Below are 10,191 nucleotides of genomic sequence, written 5' to 3'. Positions count from 1 at the left end.
CTCTCTCTCTCTCTCTCTCTCTCTCTCTCTCTCAAAAAAAAAAACTTTTTAAAAAGGGGGGGGGAGAATGCAGTGTTTTTTTTCCTGGAAAATGTTCTCAGGGTGGGAGACCCCAGATCAGCTCCTAATCATGTTTCATTACATTGTTTTAAGTCATCGCTACACCCAGCACAGGGCTTAAACTCACGATCCCAGGATCAAGAGTCACATGCTCCAGTGACTCAGCCAGGCAGGCACCCCCGGCTTTCATGATTTCTGATGCTCCATTACTGGATGGGGGGTTCTAAGTCACAAAATTGAAAAGACAAGGTTCCTGCCTGCATTCGTTGCTAGGTGAGGGATGCAACAAAACGATAATTATGCAACACTCGCTTTTTTGTCATTGCGGGTAGCGCAGTCGATACCAAGTGATCATATCCTTTTCAGTTCCACCTCGCTTGATTTTGCCTATCATTTATTCTCTTGTAAAAACCAGAGTTTTGACATCACAGTGCTCTTAGGGATTACTGTGGTGTAATTAGCAGAAATGATACCTGTACCACGGGCACTAACAGATGTCAATCAAGCAACTCACTCTTGGGTTTTGCAGGAAGGCTTTGCTAGAACCGTCTCCATGCAAAACATCGTGCAAGAGAATAGATAACCACAGTGCTTGCTTCAGCAGCGCGTAGGCTAAAGTTGGAACAACACGGAGAATAGTAGCACGGCCCCTGCACGTGGATGGCACACAAAATTAAATAGATACAGTGGTGTCCATACCTGCACTTAACTTAGGAGAGTTCAGCCATGGTCGAACTGCAACAGTGAAAAGAGGAAAATCACTATTTAAATATTTTAGGCACCTTCTGTCGTTCCAGTGGAGGAACATCCGACTTAGGAGCACGCAGGACACAGGAGCCTGGAATATTCCAGTCCCTTAAAGGGTCTCAGTTCTCAGGGGCCTCTCAACAGGAGCATCTCAAAGCACCATATGGGATTCCAGTGTTTTAAAATGTGTTTTTTGGGGCACCTGGGGTGGCTCTGTCGGTTAAGCGTCCGGCTCTTGGTTTCGGCTCAGGTCATGATCTCGTGGTTCGTGGGTTTGAGCCCCGCATCGGGGCCTGTGCTGACAGTGTGGAGCCTGTTGGGCTCTCGTTCTGTCTCTCTCTCTCTCTCTCTCTCTCTCAAAAATAAGTAAATATATTTTTTAATGTGTTTTTTTCGGGTCACCTGGCTGGCTTGGTCGGTGGGACGTGTGTGACTCTTGATCTCAGGGTTGTGAGTTCAAGCCCCAAGTTTGGTGTGGAGATTGATTAAAAATAAAATCTCTAAAAAAATGTGTGTTTTTCATACATCGTGGCCCCTAAACTAGTTCACTGGATGATTAATGGAAGAAACCATGTCAACACTGCAGGGAAAACTGGCTGGTGGGACTCCATGAAGGGTTACGATCAGAGACATGGTCACAGTGAATGTAGTATTCCTGCCATCAACATATGAGTCATCAAACAGTGGCATTTCGTGTTCCAGTAGCTGCTTGGTGACCAGCCAAATAGGTGATAAGATTTTAGAGAGATGGAAAATATTAAAATTACGGCTGAAAGACATGAACTCTGAAGACACAGCCATTGATGGCAAAATTCGGAAAGAAAAGGGAACCCTCCCCCGACCCAAGAAGAATGGCCTTCTGATACGCAGCTCAAAGTCACTCTGAGTGGTTGACATGTTTCAGGACCACTGACTTGAAAAAATGTGCGTCGTGTTGGCAAAGTTGCATCGGGTGATAAAGAGCTAGAAGTCAGCTCCCCAAACAATTAACTCGTAGAAAGGAAATGTTCCCTCTGGGACAGATAATTTATTGCTTCCTAAGATAATTTTGACCATGGGTGAATTTGCCTTTAGACATACCTACTTCCATTATAAGATGGGACTCTGTTGTAGGAAAAGTTTTTTTTTTTTAATGTTTATTTATTTATTTATTTATTTTGAGAGAGAGAGAGAGAGCACATTTGGGAGCAGGAGAGGGGCAGAGAGAGGGAGAGAGAATCCCAAGCAGGCTCCTTGCCATCAGTGCAGAGCCCAATGTGAGGCTCTACCTCATGAACCATGAGACCATGACCTGAGTTGAAATCAAGAGTCAGGTGCTTAACTGCCTGACCGCTGCCCCCACCCCCCTACAGCTTTTTGTTTTGTTTTGTTTTGTTTTTTTAGCTGACAACACTCTGTCAGATGGGATACAGAGCACTTGGAATTCTCACGTATTAGCAATAGGAACACAAAATAGTACAGCCACTTTGGAAAACAGTTTAGTCCTTTCCTATGAAGCTTAAAAAGCCTACTTCTCTTGGGGCGCCTGGGTGGCTCAGCCAGTTAAGCATTTGACTTCAGCTCAGGTCGTGATCTCACAGTTCATGAGCTTGAACCCCGCATCCAGCTCTCTGCTGACAGCATGGAACCTGCCTTGGATCCTCTCTCTCCCTCTCTCTCTGCCTCTCCCCTGCATGTGTGTACATGCTCACTCTCTCTCTCAAAAAAAAAATTACAGATCTTACACTAAAAAGAATGAACTTTACATAAATTATACCTTAATTAAAAAATTTTTTAAATGACACGAACAGGTCTTTCTTCTTTAATAACTAAAGATGTGAAATGTAATCCTACTAAGGATCTAGTATACAGCAATTATAAATAATTTGAAAATAAAAACTTTCCTTTATTTAAAAGGAAACTGCGAGTGATCATTTTGACCTTTTTTTTCCTTGCTAAATAAAATCTGCAGACATAAACAATGTTTGAGTTCAGAGATGAGTGCCCCACTTTGATTGCTTTATGCTCTGCTTCATTGAGAGACCTCTGTGCTTGGAGGTTATTTTAAGCACATGGAACACCATGTCCTTTTTCATTTTACAAACCACCCACACATAAACAGTTTATAATTACAGACTTCTACTTGTTCTCAAAAATGGGTGTGATAACAAGAAGACAGTCAAAGGTTTTAGGATCATTATTTAAAAGCTTCAAATTGGGGGTGCCTGGGTGGCGCAGTCGGTTGAGCCTCCAACTTGGGCTCAGGTCATGATCTCATGGTTCGTGAGTTCAAGCCCTGTGTCAGGCACTGTGCTGACAACTCAGAGCCTGGAGCCTCCTTCAGATTCTGTGTCTCATTCTCTCTCTCTGCCCCTCCCCTGCTGTGCTCTCTCTCTCTTTCTCAAAAATAAATAAAAACATTAAAAAAAAATACAAAAAAAAATACAAGCCTCAAGTTGAAGTGTGTATATTTCCTCAGTCGCTCGTGGCCAGGTCATGCCTGGTATGAAGTCACATTCTATTTCATAATAGGGAGACTGATTTATAAAAAGTTTTAACCAAAAACATTTGCATCCTAATGGTTCTGCTAGCCTATGGTCTGTCTCAGGAAGAACATAAATCTAATTAAGGCATCCTCAAGTGTCTTCAGAGAATTTATTTATTATTATTTTCTTAATGTTTATTTTTGAGAGAGAGAGACAGAGCGTGAGCAGGGGAGGGGCAGAGAGAGAGAGGGAAACACAGAATCTGAAGCAGGCTCCAGGCTCCGAGCTGTCAGCACAGAACTCGACGCGGGGCTCGAACTCACAAACTGCGAGATCGTGACCTGAACCAGTTAGACGCTTAACCGACTGAGCCACACAGGCACCCCTATTTTATTTTATTTTATTTTATTTTATTTTATTTTATTTTATTTTATTTTTAGTATGTATTTATTTAGTTTGAGATAGAGAGCACAGGTGGGAAGAGGGGCAGAGAGCGAGAAGAGAGAGAATCCCAAGCAGGCTCCATGCTGTCAGCATGGAGCCTGAAGCAGGGCTCGATCTTACGAACCATGAGGGCATGACCAGAGCCAAAATCAAGAGTTGGACTCTTCACCGACTCAGCCCCCCAGGCGCCCCGGTTTCTTCACCCATAAAGGGAGGTTGGAGCTAGGTCATCTGTGAGAACCGTCCCAGCTCTAGATGCGTACTTAGAGGTCACTGTGGATTTCTACCACTCACTGTCTTGTTACTTCTCTTGGACAGGGATCATGGCCCAGGTGGCGGTGTCTGCCCTGCCCATGGAGAACGAGGAGGCCTCAGAGAGCAGGATGGTGGTGACGTTCCTCGTGTCCGCTCTGGAGTCCATGGTGAGGTGGTCTGCGGTTCTGTACAATGTCCCCTAGTTGGACCACTGTCGAAATCCTAGAGCTGGGCCACACTCTGACGCTCGGCCGCAGTTCTATACCCTGTCTGTGTAGAGGTCACGGGCTTGGCAGGTGATTTTAAAGCCGCTTCTTACATGGTGCAAGTAATTCTGTCAATGTGAACTTTCCAGATCTGAAAATTTAATGAAGGCACCTCTCTTCCCTTGTTTGAGAACGTTTCTGCTCTAAATTCAAAAGCGAACCAATAGGCTATTTCTGCACGTCTATTTAGGTCTGATGTGCAAAATGTACCTCGTGGGTAAAAACATGGTGAGAAACGTGTATAACCTCAAAGTGTCTGATTGCAAGATACTTACCGATTAGAAAGGGAAAATCAGCACCTTAATAAAAGTGGAGAAACCTGAGAAACACCCCCTTTAATCAAGCGATCAGAGTGGACATCAGCAGTAATGGGACAGACTGACATCCCATGCCTCCCGACGTGACGCTCCAGGCGGGGGCTTCACCATTTCTGTGCCATTCCTGCCCAAAACGCATGCCGAATCTAATGGGGAAACACCAGGCAAGCCAAATTGAGGGACATTCTACAAAATGACTGGGCTGGACTTTTAATAAACGTCAATGTCACGAAAGACAAAGACTGGAGAACCATTTCAGATCGAAGGACAACTGAAGAGCCAGGACGTCATGTAGAAACTGTGACCCTGGGCTGGATCCTTGACCGGAAAAAAAATAAATAGATTTATTCTTTTTCTATAAAGAACACTACTTTTTAAAAAATTTTTTAATGTTTATTTATTTTTGAGAGACAGAGACAGAGAATGAGTAGGGGAGGGGCAGAGAGACAGGGAGACACAGAATCCAGAGCAGGCTCCAGGCTCTGAGCTATCAGCACAGAGCCGGACATGGGGCTCGAACTCACGAACTGTGAGATCATGACCTGAGCCAATGTCAGACGCTTAACAGACTGAGCCACCCAAGTGCCCCTCTATAAGGAACGTTATTGGGTCTGGGCCCCTGGCTGTCTCAATCTCAGGAGTATGCGATTCTTGATCTGGAGGTCGCAAGTTCAAGCCCCACATTGGGTGCAGAGATTACCTAAAAGTAAATAAACCTTTAGAAAAAGGATATTACGGGGTCAGCTGGCAAAATACCAAACACACACGAAGCTCCCTCTCATGCACACGTACATGTGCACACACACGCGCGCTCACACCCCTAGAACCATCATATTTGAACTAGAAAACCAAATGTAAAGAGAAATTTTGAAAGTAACCCAAAGTAAACTGAATAATGGCCCCCAAGATGTCTGTGTCCTCACCCCCAGTGCCTGTGAATGTTCTTACTTGGCAAAAGGAACCTTACAGATGTGATTAAGTTAAGGATCTTGAGATAGGGACATTATCTTAGGTTATCTGAGGGTAGATAGATAAAACTTTTTTAAAAAAACTTGGAATAAATTTTAAAAGAAAGCGTCAGTGTCTGTCTGAAGAACAAACTAGAAATGTTTTACTCAAGAACTGACCATCTTCCTTCCCTTGACAAATGTTCATAAAGTGCCTTCCACGTCTGGGCCCTTTTTTAGGCACTGGGGCCACAAGCTTTTTGAAAAGACAGATAAGGTCCTCCTCAGACAATCCCATGTCCTATTTGGGGAGACAGATGATAAACAAATTCCATGTGGATGTTTATATTGGTAAAGATAATAACAAAAACAGAGGGTCAGGAAACACTTGGAGCGAGAACAAACGGTTATGGCGGGGTGATCTGGGGGAGATTCTGTGGGCAGTTGCCTTTTATGGAAAGACGTGGATGAAGTGAAGAAGTAGGCCAGGCCGGTATCCAGCGGCAGAGTGCTCGGTGAGAACAGCTTGTGCAAAGGCCCCGAGGTGGAAACAGGTGTGGCATTTTGGAGGAGCATCAAGAAGTCCAGTAACGCTGCAGCAGGGGGAGGAAAGGAGAGGTGGCCAGAGGTAAGATTAACAAGGCACCAGGTGGCCAGATCATGTAGAGCTCTGGGCTTGTCTCCTCAGTGCTCTGGGAAGCCACTGGAATGTTCTGAGTGAAGGAATCGTTTGGGGGAGTGGTTCCAACGGGAGTGGACTAGGCTGGAAATGGTGGAGGTGGGGAGAAGTGATGGCTCCAGAAGGGTCTGTGGAGTTGACAGGACTTAGCGATGGGTTGGATGTGAGCCGTGAGGTTTTCTTGGGGAAAAAAAAAAATCAAGAGTATTTTTCGTATTGTGATAAGGTATATAAAGATCACAAAATTTACTGGTTTCACCACTTTTAAGCGCACAGTTCAAGGGCATGAAATGCAACCGCATTGATGTGCTGCTGTGGTCACTGTCCCTCTCCAGAGTTTTCCGTCTTCCTCAATCGAAACTCTGTCCTCATTAAACAAAATTACTCCCCACCCATCCTTCACCTAACCCTATGGAAATCAAGGAGAGTTGTGTTGTTGTTGTTGTTGTTGTTATTAAGATTTTATTTTTAAGGGGTGCCTGGGTGGCTCAGTTGGATGAACCTCTGACTCTTGATTTCGGCTCACGTCATGATCTCACGGTTCATGAGTTTGAACCCCACCTTGGGCTCTGTGCTGACAGTGCGGAGCCTGCTTGGGATTCTCTCTCTCCTTCTCTCTCTGTCCCTCCCATGTGCTTGCTCTCGCTCTCTCTCTCTCTCAAAATAAGTAAAATAAACTTTAAAAAAATTATTTTAAAAGATTTTATTTTTAGGCAATCTCTACCGCCAATGTGAGGCTCAAACTCACAACTCTGAGATCCAAGAGTCACATGCTCCATCAACTGAGCCAGTCAGGCGCCCCTGATTTTTTATATAATATACTTTTATTTAGGAATACTTCGTTTTTATTTTTATTTTGAGAGAGAGCGTGCACGCGCAAGCAGGGATAAGGGGCAGAGGGAGAGAGAATCCCAAGTAGGCTCAGACCAGAGCCTGACGCGGGGGCTCAATCTCGCGACCCTGGGAAATGACCTGAGCTGAACTCAAAAGTCAGACGCTCAACCGACTGAGCCACCCAGGTACCCCTGTTTAGAAATACTTTAAAGATGTACGGAAAAGTTGCAGAGTGAGAGATCTCCCACGTGCCCCTCACGTATCACTTACCTAACTACGGCACGTTTGTCCAGATTGATTGATCAGTATTGGTACGTCACTACTAGCCAGCTCCATACTTTCCTCGATTTTCATCAGCATTGTTTTGTTTTGTTTTGTTTTTTTAACATGTTATTGTTTTTTAATTTTTTTAACATTTATTTATTTTTTGAGAGACAGAGAGGGATAGAGTGTGAGTGGGAATGGGACAGAGAGAGGGGGAGACACAGAATCCAAAGCAGGCTCCAGGCTCCGAGCTGTCAGCACAGAGCCCGATGTGGGGCTCGAACTCACGAACTGCGAGATCAGGACCTGAGCCGAAGTCAGATGCTTAATTGACTGAGCCCCCCAGGTGCCCCAAGATTTTACTATTTTTAAGCGATCTCTACACCCAGTTTGGGGCTCAAACTCACAACCTTGAGATCAAGACTCGCACGCTTGTCCTTTCTCTGTCCAAGGTCCACAGGTGGCACCACATTCCTTCCGGTCTTCAGGTCTCCTTAGGCGCCTCTCATCTGTGACAGCTTCCTAGTCTTCCCTTGTGTTCCATGACCTTGACAGTTTAGAAGAGGACTGGTCAGGCCTTATATCGAGTCTCTGTCAATCTGGGTTTCTCTGAGGTTTCACCTCCTGTTTGGACGGGGTTTTGGAAAGAAGACCACAGAGGTGAGATGCACCCCCCAACCCCATCACATCGTATCGGGGCGCACGACATCACCGTGACCCGTCGCTGGTGGGGCTCACCTCGGTCTCTTGGTCAAGGCTGTGTGATGGTTAACTTTATGTGTCGACCTGACCGGGCCACGGAATGCCCATTATTTCTGGGGGTGTCCGTGAGGGGGTTTCAGGAAGAGATTAGCACTTGAATTGCCGGGCAGAGCAAAGCAGGTGGCCCTCCCCACCATGGGTGGGCATCCCCAGCCCGTGGAGAGCCCGAATAGAGCAGAAACTCAGAGGAATGGTCCAGTCCCCTCTCTGTCCGACTGCTCGAGCGGGGACATCCATCTTCTGCCCTTGCCCTTCTGGCTCTCGGGCCTTTGGACTCAGAGTTGAATCTATACTGTCAGCTCTCGGGCTCTCAGAACTTAGAACTGCCCCTCTTGCATCTGCAGCTTGTGGACGGCCCGTCATGGGACTTCTCAGCCTCGTAATCACATGAGCCAATTCCTTATAAGGACCCGCACATTAGCGAAAGAGAGAGACAGAGAGAAAGAGAGATCGATTATCTCCTATTAGGTCTCTCGAGAGAATCCTAACACAAGTAGTGTCTGCTATGTTTCTTCATCATACAGTCACTGTATTTCCCCCTCCATGTCTGGTTCTTGGGAAGCAGGTCACAAAGTCCAGCCCACGACTGATGATCCTCATAATGGGAAGGTGTCATGGCCTCTGTCACGGTGCTGGTGGGAGTATGAGCCCCGCTGAAATGTTACCTGTAATATGTTTGAAGAAGCTGACAAGAACTGGGGGGCGCTGGGGTGGCTCTGTCAGTTGGGCCTCTGACTTCTGCTCAGGTCATGATCCCAAGGTCGTGGAATCGAGCCCTACATCAGGCTTGGCATTGAGTGTGGAGCCCACTTGGAATTCTCTCTCTCTTTCCCTCTCTCTCTCTCTCTGTCTGCCCCTCCCCCCCCCCACACTCTATGTGTCAAAAATAAATACTTTTTTTTTTTAAATGAGTGACTCTAGGAGCACCTGGGTGGCTCAGTCAGTTAAGCATCCCACTTCTACTCAGGTCATGATCTCACGGCTCGTGAGTTCGAGCCCAGTGTCGAGCTCTGTGCTGACAGCTCAGAGCCTGGAACCTGCTTCATAGTCTGTGTCTCCCTCTCTCTCTGCCCCTCTTCTGCTCACCCTCTGTCTTTCAAAAATAAATATTAAAAAAAAATTTTTGGGGGGCGCCTGGGTGGCTGAGTCAGTTAAGCGTCTGACTTCAGCTCAGGTCAAGATCTCACGGTTTGTGAGTTCGAGCCCCGCGTCAAGCTCTGTGCTGACAGCTCAGAGCCTGGAGCCTGCTTCGGATTCTGTGTCTCCCCCTCTCTCTGCCCCTCCCCTGCTCATGCTCTGTCTCTCTCTGTCTCTCAATAATAAATAAACATTAAAAAAAATTGTTTTTAAATTTTTTAATGAACAACTCTACTGGATACCAGGTTCTCTATTTCAGATAGATTAAATGCCGAATGTCAGGTTCATTCGACACAAACACAGAGAGATTTGCCATGAAGCTAACAGAGCTTAAACTTCCTGTCCTCCTCTTGCAGTGGCCCCTCCCGTGGCTGTGGGAGAGCCCCAGCAATATGTGCATGTATGCATTTGCACAGATTTCTAGGTGAGATATTTTCTTTTTTTTTTTTTTAACATTTATTTTTGAGACAGAGAGAGACAGAGCATGAACGGGGGAGGGTCAGAGAGAGGGAGACACAGAATCTGAAACAGGCTCCGGGCTCTGAGCTGTCAGCACAGAGCCCGACGCGGGGCTCGAACTCACGGACCGCGAGATCATGACCTGAGGTGAAGTCGGCCGCTTAACTGACTGAGCCACCCAGGTGCCCCTCTAGGTAAGATATTTTAACCACATCAGCTAAAACCACATCACTGTCTCCTGCTCTCACTTTCTTGCTGCCACAACCCCTGTATCCGTTTCCCGTTGCTGCTGTCATTAAGTCCCACAAACGTAGTGCCTTTAAACAACATGCGCTTACTTCCGGGCACCTGGGTGGCTCAGTCGGTTGAGTGTCCGACTTCGGCAAAGGTCACAATCTCGCAGTGTGAGTTCGAGCCCCGCGTCCGGCTCTGTGCTGACAGCTCGGAGCCTGGAGCCTGCTCAGGATTCTGTGACTCCCTCTCTCTCTGCCCCTAACCCACTGGCATTCTGTCTCTGTCTCTCTCAAAACTAAATAAACATTTTAAAAGAATTTA

At 46.2% G+C, this 10,191-nt stretch overlaps 1 protein-coding gene and 1 non-coding gene across 3 annotated transcripts in view; both read left to right on the top strand.

The window, feature by feature from the left end:
- Window positions 1-10,191, top strand: part of LOC121017758 (general transcription factor II-I repeat domain-containing protein 2) — a 48,511-nt gene that overhangs the window by 4,520 nt on the left and 33,800 nt on the right. For both annotated transcript variants that reach the window (XM_040456194.1, XM_040456193.1), the window contains exon 2: window positions 4,035-4,138. In XM_040456194.1, coding sequence (XP_040312128.1) covers window positions 4,040-4,138 — 99 coding nt within the window. In that variant the 5' untranslated portion in view covers window positions 4,035-4,039. The remainder of the gene's footprint in view (window positions 1-4,034; window positions 4,139-10,191) is intronic.
- On the top strand, window positions 649-756 carry LOC121017855 (U6 spliceosomal RNA). The gene has a single exon (XR_005784924.1). It is a non-coding gene; the product is annotated as a U6 spliceosomal RNA (small nuclear RNA).

The sequence above is a fragment of the Herpailurus yagouaroundi genome, unplaced genomic scaffold, assembly GCF_014898765.1.
Source record: "Herpailurus yagouaroundi ecotype Mexico unplaced genomic scaffold, PumYag 216, whole genome shotgun sequence".
NCBI classification, from domain to species: domain Eukaryota; kingdom Metazoa; phylum Chordata; class Mammalia; order Carnivora; family Felidae; genus Herpailurus; species Herpailurus yagouaroundi.
The sequence above is the reverse complement of the archived record's forward strand: the minus strand, read 5'-3'. Positions and strand labels throughout refer to the sequence as shown.